This window comes from Sander lucioperca, chromosome 7 (genome assembly GCF_008315115.2).
Source record: "Sander lucioperca isolate FBNREF2018 chromosome 7, SLUC_FBN_1.2, whole genome shotgun sequence".
Lineage (NCBI taxonomy): Eukaryota > Metazoa > Chordata > Actinopteri > Perciformes > Percidae > Sander > Sander lucioperca.
The window spans coordinates 3,431,057-3,453,262 of record NC_050179.1 but is presented as its reverse complement, the minus strand read 5'-3'; the positions used below and the strand labels follow the sequence as shown (position 1 = coordinate 3,453,262).

At 42.2% G+C, this 22,206-nt stretch overlaps 1 protein-coding gene across 12 annotated transcripts in view; it reads left to right on the top strand.

The window, feature by feature from the left end:
* The window catches only part of LOC116038465 (serine/threonine-protein kinase BRSK2), a 176,252-nt gene that overhangs the window by 103,800 nt on the left and 50,246 nt on the right, over positions 1-22,206 (top strand). For all 12 annotated transcript variants that reach the window (XM_036003024.1, XM_036003029.1, XM_036003023.1 and 9 more), the window contains 2 exons: positions 12,877-12,962; positions 19,494-19,634. In XM_036003024.1, coding sequence (XP_035858917.1) covers positions 12,877-12,962; positions 19,494-19,634 — 227 coding nt within the window. The remainder of the gene's footprint in view (positions 1-12,876; positions 12,963-19,493; positions 19,635-22,206) is intronic.

Here is a 22,206-nt window from a genome sequence, read left to right as displayed (position 1 = left end):
GTAGAGCTAAGTATGATTTAAGAAATTACCATATATATAGTATGATACCAACTTCGTGGTACCAAACAGTAAAGGAATGGTTCTTCTCAGTACTTCACTTTGAGAAATCTAAACATACAAAACCTTTTTTCATTGGATAACAAAGAAGCAGCATTTATTAATGTGGCAGCAGTAGCTCAGTCTGTAGGGACTTGGCTTGGGAAGCAGTGTGGACTGATACCTGGAGAAGTGACAATTCACCTTGAGCAAGGCGCTGAACCCCCAACTGCTTGGAGGGATGACTATGTGGCAACCCCTTTGCTCTGACACCTCTTCACTAATGCATGTATGTAGGTCCTGTGTGTGTGTGTGTGTAAAGAGTAACAACACCAGTGTAAAAATTGAATTTCCCTAATGAGGGATTAACAAAGTACTTTTTTCTTTCTTTCTTTCTTTCTTTCTTTCTTTCTTTCTTTCTTTCTTTTCTTTCCTTTCATAATGTACCAGATATTTGCCTTAATACAATGGAAGTAAAACCATTTTTAGTTATTTTATCAATTAAAACAAGATTACAAATCTGAGCGATGAGATATAATACCCAGTCCTCCTAATAAAGCAGGTTATTATATTACACGTATCGCTAATTAGAATGTAACCCATTATGACTCACATTTGCAGTACTGTTTGCAATGTTCATTTAGTTAAGATGATTTTGTCTTTCCTCTGCACTTGTGTGACTTTAATTACGTGGCTAAAGCATACACTATTTCTTCTTAGCTTTTAGAGCATAGTGCAATTTCCCCGTGCATTGGAAAACCACAAGTCTGTTATTGCAATGCTTCCAAGCACCTACTGTAAAACTGATATTGTCATATTGGTGATGACGACATGGTGGGGAAAAAACAGAGTAGAATCTTGCAACTGCAGTCAACTATGGTCTGACAAGCTTCCCCTGAGAGCAGGGGATTTTCTCTAACATATTTCATACTATATTACCTACAGTATCATTATGCTGAGTGGAGCAACTTCACTAATCCGCAATTTAGTCTCGGGGAGAGTTAAATTGTTGCTAGCCGCTAGCACTAACAACTAGCAGGGGGAGAAGGGTATCTTTAGCATGCAGCAGTTGGTAGTTGCTGTTGATGCCTGCTCTGTTTTTAACTCTGAGCCTGTGAGCTGGTGGCGGCGGCTGCTGTTGGGATAAGGACAACTAATTAGCCAGAGTGACTCTCTCTCCTCCTGAAGCAGCACAACTTCAAAGTCACTCTACTGTCCCCAAGCCCAGGGAGAGAAAAGAAGAGAGGGAGAGGAGCGATGGAGTGCAGGATGAAGGGAGATAGAGGGGAGGGAAACGTGTGTGTGGGGAAGGTTAGAAAGGATGGTGAACAGGAAGTTAGAACACTTTGAATGGATGTCTTGTGAAGCAGATATCGCTACATAGCTACAATGATTTTGATGGGGTTTTAGTGTGGTGATGTTCATTGTGGTTTGCTGACTCTGTCCTTGATGTCAGTCATAACATTTCAGATGAGAAAAATGTGTGCCTGAGTGAGAGAAAGAGAGTTTGGAGATGGAGAAGCCAGAACTATAATTGCCCCCTGAAGCAAATAATTGAAGTGCTAAGGACACCGCATGTAAGAGCTGAGAACAACCAGGCAGCGCCACAGCCAGAGTAGATGGCTACATTACCTAAAATGGCCTGAATCATAGGTAATGCAGCCGTCTACTCTGGCAGGGATAAGGAACAGTACTTTTTTCTCATTATTAACAAGATCAGTACTGTTTGAATTTGATTTTCTGCCCATAAATAAGGAAAATTAGCCTGTTCTATGGAATTAGAGCAATGCGACCATATCATTTGTTTGATCTGCACAATCTGTACATCTGTATCTGTAATCTAAATAACAAAACATGAGGAAAGTTTCATTTGGGATGACTGTATGACACAATAGTATCCAAGTTTTCAATACACAGAATGTAAACCAACAATGTACGATTAAAAATGCAGAAAACAGCAAGGTATGAAGGTTGAGTACACCAACCGACAGGGATTGTGGTGGGCGGGTGAGGAGCAGAATGCCACGGCCACAGATGAATCATACAAGGTCTAATCTTGTTATCCCGACACCTCGCTGACAGCACTGTAGCTTTCTTTCTCCACCATCTCTACTCTTCCCCTCCTAATGATTATAGATTGGCCATTCTCTCCCATCTCTGTTGTGCCGCGAGTGGGTTGGATATAGAAATGCCTCCAACGTGCACACGTCTAACTTCATGTTGTGTGCATACGTGTTTGTGTGCATCTTTGTGTGCATGTGTGTGTGCGCCACTGCAGAGACATCGCAGACACCCCTTAAAATAAATGGGTTTCATATGTTGTGCCCCTGCGCATTGAGCCATCAGCTTTATATGGTGCTGAGCCAGAAGCCAGAGCTTAGCACACAGTTTGATTTTAACAGGCTGACTGCACAGGAAGACTGTTTCTCTGCTCTACGTTTGCTGCTTCTTTCACTCACTTCTGCCTGTTGATGCATGCTTGCTTTCAAATGTTGGGTGAATTAGAATTTTTGTAATAAAACAATTCAAGAAGTTTATATTAATTCCTTCATTTGGGTATAATCAAATGTGGAACTGTAGACCTTTTGAATATAGATTATAGCTACGTTATAGAATAAAACTATGAGGAAAGTCAATATAGTACATTTCCAGTGATGCTTGTTTTTTTCAGTATTGACCAAAACATTCTCCCTGAAAGAAGTGCATCACCAATCTGTCACTCTTCCCATTGTAACACTCTCCATCCCTTGTTTCCTCATAGCATTCTGTAGGAACCTAAATAATAATATGGATTTCCACTAACCTGTAAGGCCTTACAAAGCCCTTTGTCTGTTGTCAGTCAATATGAAGATCCCTCAATATTTTACATCCTAATTTAGTTCCCAATCGCCACTTCCAAATCCACTTTTTTTCCCAGTCTTTATTGAGTGTTGATGAGGCTCTGCTGAAACGGAAATGGGGAATAGATTTTACCTACAAGGCCGAAGATGTTTGGGGATTGTAAAGCAAACCTGTGTCACGTTATGTTTCATGCTAAATACCATTGACTGAAGACACCAAAACATTGAGTTTTACACATTTGTGCCTGGTAGTTTGGGATCTAACACATCCTGGTGAGAGACGTGTAAAACCATCAGTGCTGCTGCTCACTGTGGTGACAAAAACACATGCAAGGTTAGACTGATTTTACCTCTCATATGTCTTATCGAGATAAAACGGAGATGGAGTGCAGACAACATAATGAAATGGTGGATAGCAGAACACAAGATGTAGCGGGATCCCCCATTGAGCTCGACAGGAGACAGACAGATGTCTAAACCGATGGCATTTGTTTTTCCTCTTCAAAGGCAGAAGCCGCTGTGTTGTCAGATAGATGAGAAAGCCTTGTTTGCTTTTTTATTTGTTGTTGCTTTTGTTTTTTTGTTTTTCCTTTGTGAGCGAAGGGCAGATTTTATCTAGTTCTTTTACCCTTAAGTGGAGTAATGCTTTTGTGGGGAGATCAGCAAAGTTCCCTTTCAAAGTTTAGTTTAGCTTTTTATGTCTGTTTATTACTTTGTTTTGCACTGGGATTTCTTACCTCTTTATACCTGTGGACCCACTGATGTGTATTTCTGTGTTTCTTCTCAACCACTGGGTATTGTGATCATCTTTTATTTTATCTTGTTTACGTAGGGACTGATAATTGAATAGGTACATCATGTGCCTTTGATAGGAAAACTGTACTTTATTTTTACTTCCAAATCTGTCTTTGTCATCTGTTTTTATATCATGTTGCTTCCACTTCCAATTCCCTGCATCTCAACATGTTGCCTATCATTATGTGCTTGATGTTAATCTACTTACTTTATATTGGCCTGTGCCCTGACTTAATGCGACACATGAACCTGCAGCACTTTGTCCTTGTCTTCATTAACATTAAACAATGCATAGATACAGTACATACAAAGAAGCTTTGTTGGTACAGTTTAGTGTGTGTGTGTGTGTGTGTGTGTGTGTGTGTCCAATGTTGTATGCTCTGTAGGCACTGTATCAGAGCTTTGCAATAGTATAACTGATGGACAATGAAGTATGTCACGGTTTGTGACAACTGTCATCTCACTGGCAACAGCAATGCTGCGATATGTCTATTCATATACCATTCCATCGTTTTAACTGCCACTACATCCATCCTGTATGTGTTTGACTGTGCACGCTTGTGTGTGTGTGTGTGTGTGTGTGTACCTCAGTGGGCAGATCACATATACCATAAATGACACCATGAATGACAGCTCCATGACCATTGTCAAGTTGTACAGAGTCAACAAAGACACACACACACACACACACACACACACACACACACACACACACACACACACACACACACACTCCCCTTAAGGTTCTATCTGTCCTTTCGCTGCAGGATTTGGTCTGTAATAGTCTCACATCAGACAGGCAGGGTTGTAGGATGAATCACAGCTTGTCACAAAGAGCACTGTCAACAATGCTACTTACTGGCTCACTTACACACACACACAGACTATGTACACATACAGTAGTAGATTGTACCTATAGGTCAAGCACACACCTGGTAATGATGCCCAACATTATGCATTTCATACTGATCTCACAGTGTAAACTAGAATTTACATACCAATATACAAACATGTACCAAATGTACCTCGCAATATGTTTTTACTGTGATAAAGTAAAGGAGTAGTCAAAGGATATAACCGTGACATTGCATACATGTTTTGCTGTTCCGTTGTATATCACATTAATAAGCTATTTCATAGTGAGAACCTGCTGTATAATGGTATTAATGATACATTCACTTCACTAGCACTAGTGGGGTGAATACTAATACTACTACTAACTTATATTCTGCCAGCAAAAAAGGTGTTTCTACTTTGTAAATGGTTATGGTAGAGGGCTATGCATGTACTCACAGAACTAGAGTTACATCCATGTAACTCCCCTGTATTCAACTATACATTATTTTATACCTTGATTATCAGCAAACACACGGCTTGAACATTACACACATGCTACATTAATTTGTGAACCAGGCATACATTTACAACTTTTAGATGTTGTAAAAAAAACAGGGAAATTAGTTCAGTCTTGGCAGTGTTAATGAGTTTGGGACAGATTCTGATTCTGCTTTTGTGGCTTTCGTGTACAGGCGCTGTATACTTTTGCACATATGGTTTGCCATTATTAGGGTAAATTAGTATGCATATGTGGTACCATGAGAGCACAAGTGTGCCTTTTATGTGTGAAAGACTCAAGCTCACTGTAACACCTATTTAACAAATGTAGAAGCTGAAAGAAATTCCCTGATTACATTATAAGAGTTATTTTAAACTTATTTACAAAGTTTCAAGCTAATTTGGCTTGTTTCAGTTGACCAGTCTTTCCTACTGACCTGTTGGCATGTATTGACTCCTGTGTCCGGCTAACTATTGACCAGGCTTATGTGTCAATGAATAGGCCATGTATTCATATGTGGAGATAATGAGTTGAGTGAGTGAATCACTGTTAGCTAATCACTACTGTCCGCCTGAATTATTGCACTAAATAGGCTTCATTACTCATTCATTACTCACTTTCTTTGTTTTAATTTGTTTTCACATAACTTTGCATTTACCAAAACCAGCACCAGTGTTGTAGTTCACTTAGATTTGCTTGTGTTGTTTTTTACAGTCAACACTGATTTAGTGTTTTTTTTCATATAAATAATCTTGTAACAGAACTGTACAACTTGTCCACGTCACATGCCAAAATCATCTCAATGTTTCCATACATCAATGCTTAACAAAGTTTTTCATCACCTTTTCTTTAAATCTTTCTTTTATTTTTAAAGGAGTGCTCTGGTCTTATACAGTTGAACAGTGAAATAGACTGCAAATGTAATCACCCAAATTTACATCATATTTTAATTTAAGGTTTGCATCAAAAAAAGGAAAATATACTTTCTTATTTTATATTAATGAACGTCCGTTACATTTAAGCCATTGCCAAATGATTTGATACAAAGCTAATTAAGACTATCAGCTCCACAAAACTCTATGTATTTCTCACTATGGCTATGTTTACAAAATGGTGTAGTCCGGCGACTTTCACCCGCAAAAGTGAATATAATTACCTCTTCTGAAGAGTCCATCATGTTTTTTTTAATCCTCCGTGTCCTCCTTGGCTACCTTGGCTACAAGCAACTGTGTGGAGGAGGGATGGGAGTGTTGCGTGATCACCGAAGGCTTGTGTCATGTGGATGCAACAACAGTATTGTTGTCATTACTTAGAATTCCTCAAGGGGGCGACAGAAAGTATGCAACATAGCTTTAATAACAATTTCTCCAACGTCCTTAGAGGGTCCAATTTTATCTTCCTGTGCTGCACTTTGGAAACAATTCCATCTACCTCACATGCAAATATAGGCAACTGTAGGTTATTAGATTTACACTCTATAACTGATATAGACCTTCAGATCTAATCATTACATTCAGTTCTACACTCTCTCTTTTTAGTCTGTGAAAACCAGTTCATTAATCCACATTTCACATCTCCACACAATCCAAGGTGACCTCACCAACTCTCTCATATGAAAAATCCCTCGCTTAGGGAGTGAGTGACGAAACAGACGAGTTGACAAAAAGACACTTTAGACAGCCGACACACAAACATGGCTGCCAAAAGGGATCCACTGCCTGCCCGTCACTGATAAATCACTCATTTTGCACACACACATGGCCATTCACATACTGCTAATACACACAAACACACAGCTTTTACCCTCTCCTCAGCCCTTCCCACTCCACCTATCAGGCCATGCAGTATGTTTGAGGAGGTTCATTATTATAGCCTTTGACCCCAGGGTGTGGGAGACCTCTGTCATTAGACTCTATTATGACCAAGGTTATCCAGGGACATGTCTGTTAGTGTGAAATGATGTAGCCTGCCACTGGTCTAAGTGGCAGCCTGATGGATATGTCAGCAGCACAGACACACATCATAGACATGATTAGAAAGATAGAATGAGGGAAACAGAGAATAAATGAAGGATAGGAGAGAAGGACCAAGAGGAGGAGGAGTGTCAGAATTGGTCTTGGGTGGGAAGGGGTAATGAGGAAGATTTGAAAGGGTGGGGGATTGATAAAAGATAAGGACTAGGAGCTAGCAGAGACTATGTCCAGATCGATTTACATGTCTCTGGCATTGATCAAACTCCCCTGTGTAGAGAATGTGCCTCCTCTTCACAAAGGATGACTGATACAGTGATTATCAGAAAAGCCTGCTGTTCTGACTGTGTATCCATGTGTGTTAGCATGTTCGCACATGCGTTTGTGTATTAGTGAGGTCCACGGGGTGGAGGGGAAGGCTAGAAATGGAAAAGGATGAAAGTAAGAGGGAGATTACTTTTTTTTCCAGTTCAACGACTTTGGAATATAATCATACAGATGTTATTTTATTTAGTTTTTACGTTTTTTAGTGGGACTAGCTCAGTAGTGGGAGATAACACAAGTAACGCACACATTCTCCCTAACCAAATACTGTTAAATCCATCACCCTGAGCCTTCTCTGCCAATTTTGCATTAGCAGGTAGGAACACATGGCACACATGTTAATATCAACTTGAAGGTAGTGGACATGCCCTGCACACCAAGTAGAGAGAGAGCACATGAACACAAAGCTTGGGTTGACTTTTGTGACCTGTGTGTGTGTGTGTGTGTGTGTGTTGCCCTTGAAACTGATGTCCCCCTGCCACAGTTACAAAGACTGACAGACAGCGCTCTACAACCACCAACAGCCTTACCATTTACATGCATGTGTAAGCACGTACACAAAAGATACACTCATGTATGTATACACACCAGCTTGGCTACCCTCTGTTCCTGGCAGAAAACACAGATTCTGCCCTACTGGCTCACTGACCGACATATGGATGGATGGAGGTGGCTCGTGGCTTGCCGTGATCAGTGGTGTGTGTGTACAGTGTGTGTGCATCGTGCGTTAATGTGTTCACATGTCACAAGTATGAATGGACAGCAAGCTGACTGATTTTGTCTGTGAGCCAGTAGCCAAGCTGTGCTGTCTCCTCCCCTTCTGCTCACCGACAGTTGGACCCACGTCTACTTCTATCCATCCATACCTTACTTTTCCTTCACCCGTATGGTAACTGAAATATGATTTCTCAACTACACCCTCCTCCCTGCAAACCTATATTGTGTTTTATTTTGTGCTTTATTTTTTTGCTAAAGACAGTATAACAATATAAATTAACACACAGAAAAGAAACAGTTTATTCACAACGTCTTAGATTACGATTATGACATAGAAAAAGCTAAATTAATGATATTCTGTATAGGACTTTAAAAAAATAATAATTTTACCAAATAAGAAAAAGAGTTTGTTAAGTTTGGGCCACTGTATCTTATTGAAACATGACATCTGCTAGTACGATGTGGAAGACAATTAAGATTAGATGAATGTTTGGTTTAGTAAGAGTACATTTATGAATTGGGTCAAAAGTCTGTAAGATAGCCCACTCTGAGTTGTATCTTGTACATGAAAATACATATTTGGAAAACAGTAATATCATATAGTAAGAACTTTTTATGAAGGGTTGTAGAAAATTGAAATATAATTTATTAACCATAAGTACAGTGTGTCATAAAACCATATTTCAGGAATTTACACTTTAAAATGTTGTAATTCGCTGTATGAAAAGCTTTTGAAAGATCTAGCAATATGGTACAAATTAATTAATTGTTGCCAACTGCTGTAGATATTTTGTCCATCAAATTTAGCCATTTAGGTGGAATGTTCTCTCATTTCCTTGATTGTCAAATGCTTTTAGCTCCTCACATTGCCGCCTTATCGCTTTACCTGTTATCATTTCACTCTCTGTGGGCTGTTTGGTGCATGTCGCTAATAAAAAGGTTATCCTTTCCCCGTGTTGTGTTAATTAGCAACAAAAGAGGCTGCAAGACTCAGGGGAGGGGGGCAAGCTGGCACTGCCACTGTGCTCTCTTACTGTCTGTCTCCTCTACTTTTCTCTTTTAGCCTTCTCCATTGCAGAACATTATATGGCTTATGCTTCATCCCTCTAACACTTCCCTCATCCTTCTTCTGTCTCTCTTTTGTTTTTCTATCCATCCAGCAGCTCTTGCATGCACTGTAGCTCCCATGTTAGCATAGCCACCCGTTTTTTTTTTTTATCTGACACACATGGCTGCCCTGTTGACTTTGATACTCAGATCTCAGTATCAAGGGACCATTCACTCGCTCGCCTGGGGGAGGTGACATAAATGTCTGTGTTTTCCTTCTGTGTGCATGAGAGAGAAAGAGTGAAAGGCGGGAGGAAGAGAGCGAGAGGCAATAAGTGGAGAGTGAGAGATGACAGAGCCTGTGATCCAATATTTTCCCCTCTGAGATTTTGGGATGGTTTCTCTGTACGGTTGCTCTGTGACATGTGTGACACGAATCTCATCTCTTTGCGTCTTTGTGGTTGCCTGACTGTCTGTGATCCTCTGTCCTCTATCACTGGATTCTTAGCCACAGTGATGAAACTATTGATGTCGCCAGTTATTTATTTGCTCGTCCATTCATCCATTCAGATCTAGGGCTGTAATTTAAAGAATCAATAGCGAGCTGATGGGGACTATAAATGCTAAAATGGCTCTCATCCTGTTGAATTTGAAGTGACACATGTGAGCACCAGTGGCCGCTTTGCCTCATTTGTCTGTGTAGCTCCTGTCTTCCCAGTCCCTCTCTCACGCACAGTTTCCATTTTCTATTATAAAATACCATCTGCACCTGCAAATTACATCATAATTACAAGTAATAAATCACATCACACGTACTTTCAAACACAACATCAAAATTAAATTCCAGGGTGAAGAAAATGTGCTTTTAATTTGGAGGATAAGAATGCAGTTTTTTTGCTTTCAACCATCTTAGTTGTGGTTATCACCTTAACAGTAATCACCACAGCAGTTCCAACATATTGATCCATTGAGTGTGGCAGGATATGACATTGATAGGAAACCCTGTGGGTCGGAGCATTGCCAATCAGCCCCTCCACCAACAGGCTCCTGTTCTGATGTCTTCTGCTAATGATGTTCATTTCACAACGATAACACAACGAGAAGACAAATTATCTCCCCGTCAAATAGCTCATTTGGATTAGTGTCAGTCTTTGCGATTTCGTTCGACCTCTGATGAGATGTGTTGTTTTTTTTCTGATTCTGCCTTCTACTAACCCTGTTTGGTTTTTGAAATGTTTTGTAAATTAGTAATATATTGAACTTTTGAACACAAGAAGGATGAAAAGAGAAGGTGTGCTTCTCATCTGACCCCCCTTCCGTCTGTCCATGTGTGTGTGTCTCGGTAAAATGTGTCCAAGCGCCTGCTAATAACTTTAGACCTAATGAAGTGCCATGGAGATATGGAGAGAGCTGTACACACTCACAGATGTGAAACTTAATTACAGAGTGTGGAGCTATGTACAGGAGCCAGAAAAAGAGGATGACCACCTGGCATGTATACTAGCATGAAGTTATAGGCTAGAGGTGTTTGATACGTGTGTGTTTGAGGCTTGTGAGCAAACAGTTTGTCACTGTGTGTGTAATAAATGCAGTTATTGTTGGTGTTCTACCTGTCTCACTCACTTCCATTTGCAGGTGGAAGCAAGCAAGGTATAAATGTCTTTGTCAGAAATTTCTTTTAACTGATAATTGTAGGCCATTTAATGAAACTGTTGTTCTAATGCTAAAAAAGAGCAGGGGGTGCTCCGCAGATTTACATTAGTGTGTTAATCAATAGCTAATCTTGCAATAAGCAGGCAGTTGTACAGTTAAGTCTTCACATTAAGCCTCATTTCTCTTATTTCAATTAACTAAAAGGAGGCACTTAGAGGAAGCTTAGGAAGCCAGCTGCTGGCTCTGTAACATTTCGACAGCTCATCTCTTCCCGAGTCCTGGGTAGAATTAGTCTCTCTGCAGGGAGCCCTACTGCCAGCTAGCTAGCTAGCCACCATGGGATCATTCCTAACAACACACCTTAGCCTCAGGTGAGAAAGTGGCATGGTGTACTGCTGGCGATTGCACTCATTAGTCCCTGGATTAGCCCTGATTAGCCTGGCCGTTACTCCCACTGATACTCCATGCTAATGCTAATTACGTATTTACCACTTTACCCTTTCTAGACAAGCTATGTGCCTAGCTTTATTAGCTTTATATTCTCCCATGACTTTTTCTTGGCTTCAGCTTGAACACCAGTTGCACTGCAACACATTTTTCTCTTCAGTGACTGAATGTAAGCTAATTCAGCAGGTTTTTTTATCACACACTTGATAAAGAGTGTAGATAGGGATGCTGCTATTTAGGCAGAAAATAATCAGAAATGTGTCAAGATAGGGACCAATAGGCTACCTGAGCTGACAGTACAGGTAATCACTTAATACAAGCTGTTCTGAAATGAAAAACAATGTGAGAGCATAATTAAGGGGGAGGAACCTGATTTTACGCCTGGTCAAGCATAAAGCTTTGTGGGAGTTTAACAAAAACAGAGTTAGCTGGCAGATCAGAGCTTTGACTTCATTCCACATGTTTATAAAGTTAAGCCACAGTGAGTGTGACATTAAAGCAGCGTGAAGGCTGTCACAGGCAAGTGACAAAGTAAAATTGACTTTGACGAGATGAGGCAGAGGAGCCTTTAACTCGCACTGTCCTTTCATCTCGATCATAGTCGGTCAAATTGAGACACAGAGGGTGGAGGAGAGGATGGACAAGAAAGGTGGAGGAGAAGGATGGGCAGACAACCGCATGCAGAGTAGGTTGAGCAGCAAAGGGGGCTAAAGATTAGCAGGGGCTTCTGTCGAAGTGGGTTCCATGCTGATTTTCCGTGGCAGCCGTACATGCTAACTATAGCTCTCCGGAGAAGCTGACACAAATCCAAACTGATATGCTCGATTTTGGTGAAATTCAGCTCTCACCTGTCTCATAGTACGCATTCTATGTGTGTCTCAACAGCTCTGTAAGCAAAAGAACTTGTGTGGACTCAGCCGTCTGTTTGTTTTGGACACAGTCTTGTGTTTATATGTATACAGCCATTGTTTCTGCAGGAAAACAGCCTCCTAAGGTAGACCTTGATGTACCTTAGTGGACATGTTGACCCCAAATCACCCACAGGCTGTCCTCTCAAATGTGGGATGTCTGACTCTGATGGGTTATTCTACTTCATGTTTCTTATCAAACCAACCTGATTTATGTTCACCTCAACCACCCAACTATGAAATGTGATTGCAATGTATTCAGCTTGACTTGTTCTATACAAGTAAGAGGGGAGAGGACACTACTTTTAGTAAGATAAGAGGAACACAAGCTGTTTTCCTTCAGTTTTTGAAGCAAACTACATTTTTTTTTCCACCTGAGATAGCAGTGCTTGCTGGCCTGGATGCCAACCAGAGTGTGGTCAAAGCTTATCTCTGTCCTTTCTGCCAGTAGAAAATGCCAGTCAGCTACTTTCATTGATTTATGTATTACTTTTAAGCCCTTATGCTGGTTGTGTGAAGTGTTATTACAGATTGCTGCCTCTCAGATTTGTCTCTCACACTGTAACCTTAACGGTGACCTCAGAAAAACGATTGGCGAGAACTCATCACAGGCTCCTTTGGGGTCAGTCAGTTTGTCTCCCTGGTACTTCAGTTTAGGGAGCAGTGAGAGGAAAGTTGCACTTTCAGAGGGCAGATTAGGACTCGGTCGGTCCAAGAGTGCTTTTAGGAATGTAACTGTGCTGATGTTACACTAATCAAATCTCTTTTTTCTCTCTTTCTCTACCTATCCCTCTCTCATACAGGTGGAGCGAGAAATAGCTATTCTGAAGCTCATAGAACACCCGCATGTTTTAAAGCTACATGATGTCTACGAAAATAAAAAATACTTGTAAGTATCACCAGTGCATTGTGGTCCAGTTTTGATTCATAATACAAAATCATAAATATACTGCACACACTGAGTAATTGTTTGTATGAAAACCTTTGTGGCTAACATATATCATTATTGTCAAGTGCTCTTTTGGATGCCAGAACAGTCTTTATAAAATGCCACAGATCGTTTTGTTGGCCCACAGAACATTTTTGATTGGTGTATTATGATTGGAGGGCAACAATGATAGCCTTGGAGGGGCAGATGCTCCATTAGTATTGGCATGAAGCATTTAATTTGGTTGCGCGCACTAGGGTACTGCTAATCGGGAGAGGAAGTCTCCGTAATGTAAACACAATGACACGCTTATCAGAGGCAACACCATTGCATTAAGAAACATTAGCCATGGAGAGTGGCAGCCACATAAGTCTGCTGCACATGAAGGCACACACATAAATCTATTAGCAAACTTTAACAGTGGTGAGTGACAAGCCCATCAGTAGCTTATAGTAGCCCTCTTGATCTACAGAGGACTGTTTGTCAACTAAATTCAATTAGTTCTCATCTTGAGCTTTCTGGCCAAATGGAATTGGACATGCAGTACTGTACATGTCTTCCTTTAAGATGATAGGAATAGCATAATATTGTGATTCATGGTATAATTGGATTATTAAAATCACATTTTGTACCCATTGCTTCATCACTTTTGACAGTTGGTCACTTGTAACGTCACAGAAGACAAATTGCTTTACATTTGAATTACCAATGACGTAGTGACGTAGTGAAGTACACTCTGCACTTCGCATCAGTGATGTAAGTTTTAGATGAATATTATTTAGATTATTCTCTACTTGAAAGCCAATAAATGATGGACACACAGCCTGATTTTGTGTTGCAGTCCCAGAGCTTTTAAGATTTATTATGCTGCTGACACAGATCACACCACAATTTGTGTGTGTGTGTGTGTGTGTGTGTGTGTGTGTGTGTGTGTGTGTGTGCGTGTGCGTGTGCATGCGTGTGTGCGTGTTTTTGTACAAGAGGTAAATGAGAAGTGCAAGGAGTTTGATACATAGCCCACCAAAATCTTATTTATGGATATGTCATTGCTCGAAATGAATGATCAAATCGTGATGTTGATATATTATTATGCTTTGAGTGAAAAATGGTCGCTGAAATAAAAATTATAAATATAAATAAAAGACCATTATAAGTACCCTTGATTTGTAATAGTGTTGCTATGAGCTGTTTTATTGCAGTGTTGAAAAGATAACAAAATGACAAATGCACACATGCAAGGCAAGTTCTTTACAAGACCTATTCCTATTTGCTGAGTTACCATTGGGAAACAGTGAGGCCAAAGCTGCCTTAACGTCCCACATTCACTGCATCCTTGCTTAACTGAAATGTATTGATGTTTCTTATTACAGTATTAACAGTGAATCATTAATAATCATACAAGCAATGCGAAAGCCAAGTTTATTTTAAGTGGTACTCCAGTAATTTAGTATTGCACTTCCATTAAGTTGGGATGCTTGTGAAGAAGGGATTAAAAATGTATTAGTCAAAATCTGTGTAGCATAGGCTGAGAGATCCTGACCCGAGTATGGGTCAAGCTCTAAACATGCTGGATCCTACAATTCCCATAATGCAACTTGTTAGCATTGTTTTATTAGACCATCCCAGCCTGATAAAAGCATGCTTAGTTCAAACTCCACACCCATCCATCCATCCATCCATCTTCGTCCGCTTATCCGGTCTCGGGTCGCGGGGGTAGCAGCTCCAGCAGGGGACCCCAAACTTCCCTTTCCCGAGCCACATTAACCAGCTCCGACTGGGGGATCCCGAGGCGTTCCCAGGCCAGGTTGGAGATATAATCCCTCCACCTAGTCCTGGGTCTTCCCGAGGCCTCCTCCCAGCTGGACGTGCCTGGAACACCTCCCTAGGGAGGCGCCCAGGGGGCATCCTTACCAGATGCCCGAACCACCTCAACTGGCTCCTTTCGACGCAAAGGAGCAGCGGCTCTACTCCGAGCTCCTCACGGATGACTGAGCTTCTCACCCTATCTCTAAGGGAGACACCAGCCACCCTCCTGAGGAAACCCATTTCGGCCGCTTGTACCCTGGATCTCGTTCTTTCGGTCATGACCCAACCTTCATGACCATAGGTGAGGGTTGGAACGAAAACTGACCGGTAGATCGAGAGCTTTGCCTTCTGGCTCAGCTCTCTTTATGTCACAACGGTGCGATAAATTGAATGTAATACCGCACCCGCTGCGCCGATTCTCTGACCAATCTCCCGCTCCATTGTTCCCTCACTCGCGAACAAGACTCCAAGGTACTTGAACTCCTTCACTTGGGGTAAGGACTCATTCCCTACCTGGAGAAGGCACTCCATCGGTTTCCTGCTGAGAACCATGGCCTCCGATTTAGAGGTGCTGATCCTCATCCCAGCCGCTTCACACTCGGCTGCGAACCGATCCAGTGAGTGCTGAAGGTCACAGACCGATGATGCCATCAGGACCACATCATCTGCAAAGAGCAGCGATGAGATCCCCAGCCCACCGAACTGCAACCCCTCTCCACCCCGACTACGCCTCGATATCCTGTCCATAAATACTACAAACAGGATTGGTGACAAAGCGCAGCCCTGGCGGAGGCCAACTCTCACCTGAGTCCGACTTACTGCCGAGAACCCGGACACAGCTCTCGCTTTGGTTGTACAGAGATTGTACTCCCGCAGCACCTCCCACAGTATCTCCTGGGGGACCCGGTCATAGGCCTTCTCCAGATCCACAAAGCACATGTAGACCGGTTGGGCATACTCCCAGGCTCCCTCCAGGATCCTTGCGAGAGTAAAGATCTGGTCCGTTGTTCCACGACCAGGACGGAATCCGCATTGTTCCTCTTCAACCTGAGGTTCGACTATCGACCGAACCCTCCTTTCCAGCACCTTGGAGAAGACTTTACCAGGGAGGCTGAGAAGTGTGATACCCCTATAATTGGCACACACCCTCTGGTCCCCCTTTTTGAAAAGGGGAACCACCACCCCGGTCTGCCACTCCTTAGGCACCGTCCCAGACTTCCACGCAATGTTGAAGAGGCGTGTCAACCAAGACAACCCCTCCACACCCAGAGCTTTAAGCATTTCTGGACGGATCTCATCAATCCCTGGGGCTTTGCCACTGTGGAGTTGTTTAACTACCTCAGCAACTTCCACCCGGGAAATTGACGACAATCCCCCATTATCCTCCAGCTCTGCCTCTACCATAGAGGGCATATTAGTCGGATTTAGGAGTTCCTCAAAGTGCTCCTTCCACCGCCCTATTACCGCCTCAGTTGAGGTCAACAGCGTCCCATCCTTTCTGTACACAGCTTGGATGGTTCCCCGCTTCCCCCTCCTGAGGTGGCGAACGGTTTTCCAGAAGCACCTTGGTGCCGACCGAAAGTCCTTCTCCATGTCTTCTCCGAACTTTTCCCACACCCGCTGCTGCCTCTTTCACGGCAGAGGCTGCAGCCCTTTGGGCCCTTCGGTACCTTGCCACTGCCTCCGGAGTCCTCTGGGATAACATATCCCGGAAAGACTCCTTCTTCAGTCGGACGGCTTCCCTGACCACCTGTGTCCACCACGGTGTTCGTGGGTTACCGCCCCTTGAGGCACCTAAGACCCTAAGACCACAGCTCCTCGCCGCAGCTTCAGCAATGGAAACTTTGAACATTGTCCACTCGGGTTCAATGCCCCCAGCCTCCACAGGGATGCACGAAAAGCTCCACCGGAGGTGTGAGTTGAAAGTCTGTCGGACAGGGGCCTCCTCCAGACGTTCCCAATTTACCCGCACTACCCGTTTGGGCTTACCAGGTCTGTCCAGAATCTTCCCCCACCCCCTGACCCAACTCACCACCAGATGGTGATCGGTTGACAGCTCTGCCCCTCTCTTCACCCGAGTGTCCAAAACATACGGCCTCAGATCAGATGAAACGATTATAAAATCGATCATTGACCTTTGGCCTAGGGTGCTCTGGTACCAAGTACACTTATGAGCATCCCTATGTTCGAACATGGTGTTCGTTATAGACAATCCATGACTAGCACAGAAGTCCAACAACAAACAACCACTCTGGTTTAGATCAGGGAGGCCGTTCCTCCCAATCACGCCTCTCCATGTGTCTCCATCATTGCCCACATGCGCGTTGAAGTCCCCCAGCAGAACTATGGAGTCCCCCACTGGAGCCCCATATAGGACTCCACTCAAGGTCTCCAAGAAGGCCGAATACTCCGAACTCTTGTTTGGTGCATATGCACAAACAACAGTCAGAGTTTCCCCCCCCACAACCCGCAGGCGTAGGGAGGCGACCCTCTCGTCCACTGGGGTAAACTCCAACGTAGCGGCGCTCAGCCGGGAGCTTGTGAGTATCCCCACACCCGCCCGGCGCCTCACACCCTGGGCAACTCCGGAGAAGAAAAGAGTCCAACCCCTATCCAGGAGTATGGTTCCAGAACCGAGACTGTGCGTAGAGGTAAGCCCCACCAGATCTAACCGGTAGCGCTCCACCTCCCGCACCAGTTCCGGCTCCTTCCCCCACAGAGAGGTGACATTCCACGTCCCCAGAGCCAGCGTCTGCTGCCCGGGTCTGGTCCGTCGAGGCCCCTGACCTTCACTGCCACCCATGTGGCAGCGCACCCGACCCCAGCGGTTCCTCCCACAGGTGGTGGGCCCATGGAATGGAGAGATGGATGCCACGTAGCTTTTTCGGGCTGTGCCCGGCCGGGCTCCGTGGCAAACCCGGCCACCAGACGCTCGCTGACGAGCCCTCCATTTGGGCCTGGCTCCAGACGGGGGCCCCGGGCTTCCTCCGGGCAGGGTCACTCCATCTCTTCCTCGGTCACTCATAGGGTTTTTGAACCATTCTTTGTCTGGCCCCTCACCTGAGACCACTTTGCCTTGGGAGACCCTACCAGGAGCACAAAGCTCCAGACAACACAGCCCTCAGGTTCATAGGGACACACAAACCTCTCCACCACGATAAGGTGATGGTTCCAGGAGAGGTAAACTCCACACCCCTGTTTTTTAACTCAGGCCATCCATTTGTATTATTTAAATTGAGATAACTGTGCTGACATAACTAGTTTTATTTAAGCAGCTTTAAGAAAGCTCCCTTCTAGAACCACAGAAAATATTATACCAACAGTTAAATATTTTGATAGTACTACCCATGCAAAGTAAACTGATCGTGACATGTAAAATCAGAGAAGTGCCCCTTTAATAGGCTGCCATTATACTAAAAAATAGAACCAACTGCAGTACTTAGTGGAATAGCATTTAAATCATGGTCATATCGGGAGATCGGGAGGGATCAGAATGTAATTCAAGTAAGTCAATTTTTGTAAATGATTTAATTTAATTTTTTCACCTACTCTGGTCTACTCTTACATGTGCCAAAGCTATAGAGGTTTTGTAATAGCCAGCTTTTTTTGGCTTAAGGGTTGTTTACTGAGCACATGCTCTGTGGACAAGTACACTTTGCAACACTATAGTGTAATCAATAAAACTGCATGCAGACACACATATCCACAGCAGGGTTAGAAAGAGAAGAAAGAGAGCATTTCAACACCTGTCTGAGCTTCAATTTGTCGTAGTGAAGATGGAGGGATTTTCATCACAGGATATACGATCAGGCCAGTCTGGAGTAGGTGCAGGGCACCACTGGCTTTCGGCCCACAGATGTAGCTTTAGGTCTGGGCCAGCGGAGATTAATCAGCTCCCTGTCCTCTTTGAGCCCCAGAGCAGGCACGAAGGCCACCTGAAGAATGGCTATAAGAAATGTGATGGCAGGGAAGTGTGTATGCACGTTTGAGGAAGGTAAAAGAAGAAAGAAATTACAACACAATCAGTGTATACAGTATGTATAGCAAGGAACTTTTTTTTCAAATATCTCTCTTCCTCCCTCACTTTTGTCTCTTTTGCTTGATTAGTAACCGAGTGCTGACACAAAGACTGTCACATAGCTTACAGCTTCTGTACCAAAGCATACTTCACATATCTTACATTTCTTATGTCCCAGAGCTTTTCACACATTTCCATCTTTTTGTAGTGTAATGCAACTTTATCATCCCTCTGATACCTCCCATCGGAGGTCAGAGTGTATAGTATACCAGAACCCTTCACATATTGTAATACACTGTTGGCATGCTTCACTCTCTGATGGTGGAGACAGCTTACAGATGACAAAATGAAAGATAAACTGTCAACTTGATATGACGTTGGGGAGATGAGATCATTGATCCTGGGTGTTTTGTCTGTGTATAACAGCTGTAAGGGAACTATTATATTCCCATATTGCTCCAGTTCTTACAGACCTCTGAGGTCAGGGGCTTTCTCTGTTTCTTTAGACTCCTTCAGAGGGCTCTGTGGAGAACACAGGTATTTGTTCCTGTCCCTACAAGTGATATATTTCTTTTCTATGTGTATATTAGAGTTTTTCTGCTGTTCTTCTCCTTGTTTTTTATTTCATGGTCTGCTTTTTACCTTCTCTCTCTTTTTCTTTATCTCAGGTACCTCGTGCTAGAACATGTGTCTGGTGGTGAGCTGTTTGACTACTTGGTGAAGAAAGGCAGGTTAACACCTAAAGAGGCCAGAAAATTCTTCAGACAGATCATGTCTGCCCTGGATTTTTGCCACAGTCATTCCATATGGTAAGTGAAATGATCCACATACAAAACGACTCTAGCTGCTTGTAATGTATATGTTGTGAATTAGACTGCATAAAGCAATCCCACCTATCTCTCATTGATACTATTCATAGATGCTATTCCTTGGTTTATAACATTTGGAAAACAAATATAATTTTGACACAAATCATGGGACAATAATAAGTAAGGGAAGATAAAATGCAGGTTTTGCCATGAATTGATAAAAGTATGTTAAAGTATATGAAGGATAAAAAGCAACACTTAACTCTTAACTTGTAGTATAATAAAGTGGACTCACAGTGCAGTACACAGTTGTACACTAAAGCCATTTTCACATATGAACTCCAAACAATGTGTGAGGAATCAGGTCCTGACATAGTCCAGAGTTTCCCTTTCACACATGTAGCACACAATGGGAGATTGTGTCAGATTTTAGTTTTTTTCCGGTTTTGTGCAAGTGGCATGAAATGCTGTGAATTCTCACTAAATCCAACTAATTCGGACATTTGCGTTCTAACATACAGCTCTGCCGGGTAATGTCTAGATCATTTTAGGTTTGCAGTGCATGTGTAAAAGCTTTTGACATCAGTGAACACCACATCTTTCACATAAATATTAGGTACTTGGGGTTAAAACTATAAAAAACCACATTCACTATCTGCGTAAAACCATTACATACATTTAAGACAAAACGGCTAATAAACAGGCATACCCAGGAAGGATAACACAGTAAATGTGGTTGTCATACAAGATTGAACAAATAATGACTTCCCAAATAATGAATTCTAAAAAGATACAGATTCTTCCTGAAGTGAATCTACAATCTAAATTTCAATCAGTTTATTCATAGCTTTGGAGTGCTGTTTAGTTTTCAAACCATTAAAATGATTTAATATGGAGATTATAGAACTGAGAAAATATGATTGTGCTTGTTATGAAAGTGTTTATTTTTCTGTTTTCTTAAAGTTTCTCTTAACATCCAGCTTAAACAGCTAAGGATGGTTGAGACATGTCAAATAGAAAGTCAAATACACTGACACATCGCCTCATATCTAAAAATTTGGTTTTTGTGTTTATGGTTTGGGGGCAGATTGAAATACAGATGGTCCACTACTATGGTACTCTGTTCTACTCTGTGTTGAGTCTTTGCTTGTGATGCATTGTGTTTGGCTTTAGGGGGTAATTTAACTGTTCACCAGCTCATAGACTAGAGGCAATCATATATAGTTCAGAAGTCAAACATGTCAGCATGGGCTGATTTAGAGTGTGTGTGTGTGTGTGTGTGTATGTGTATGTGTGTGTGTGTGTGTGTGTGCTCGCATATGAGTTTGTGTGTATGTGTTTGTGTTTCTTGTATCCATCTCGTGTTTTTTCCTTTCCAGAGTGTATGCCTGTACATTGTGTCCTCATGTCCCTGCATATGGAGAGCACAAGGACCATAGAGCAGAATGAGTTCAAGTGTATTTATTTTTACCTTCAAGTTAATCTCCAGTTACTTTGCAGAAACGGGGACAAAACTGAAAGATGAGATAGGAATAAAAATATAACTGCATTCAAGTAATTGGTCATAAAAAAAAAAGATTATATCACGTAGAAGGACTTTTAGGATGGCCAACCATGCCTTACAGTGGGTGCTATGTATAAAAAGAATATGTAGAGTACATGGAAATAAGAAAATGAGGCTAACCACAGTAATTGTACAGCCAAGAGAAAGGACTGTAGTTGGTGTTACTGTGGGTTACATACAGACCCGTGTTATAAGTGGTTATTCTAATAATTCTGTTCTTGTATTTCTGTAATGTTTTTTTCTTTTATGGTAATACTGGTTACATTTAATAATACAATGCTTTATTCTACTACTACTTTAACGCTGTTCTATTCTCTATATGCATTTCCTATTCAGTCACTAGTCATTGTCTTTGTTGTATCACCCTTCCTTTACTTACTAACTGGAAGAAAGGTTTTATGCTAATTCCTGATGTAAACCAAGCCATTGGTGTATTTTGAGTGTGTATAAAATGTATTGTGTGTCAGATCTGCAACAAATTTGTTGTAGTTTTTCTGTAAGTGAAAGCCCGGAGTAAAGACCAGAATTTTGAGGTCGCTAACAATTAAAACATGGTCATTATGCAGTACATTATTAGCTTGTTGCTCCCACCATTCGCAGGGGCCTCAGATTACGAACATTAAGATATCACCATAAAACCCTGCCACAGCTATCGCCATGGCCAGATTGCCAGCCAGCCAGTCGGTGCGTGATGATAATTTAACTATCATAACTTTCATGCCAAGGCTATTGTGGCTGAAAGCGCTGGAGACAGATGCTTTTCTACTCTTAGTTGCACAGTTTAATATGCTGGAAAGTTTCCTGAACAGCTTCCTGCTGATGATAAAGGGGAAACCAAGCCAGTGAAAAACAGTTGTAGTTTAATATTCCCTAGAACCTGGTGTACAGTGCCTGACAAAAGTCTTGTCAATTATCTAAGTTGTAGGAACAACAAATAATAACTTGACTTGTAGTTGATCAATTGGAATCAGAAATGGCTTATATGAAAGGCAAAGGCTTCTGGATTAT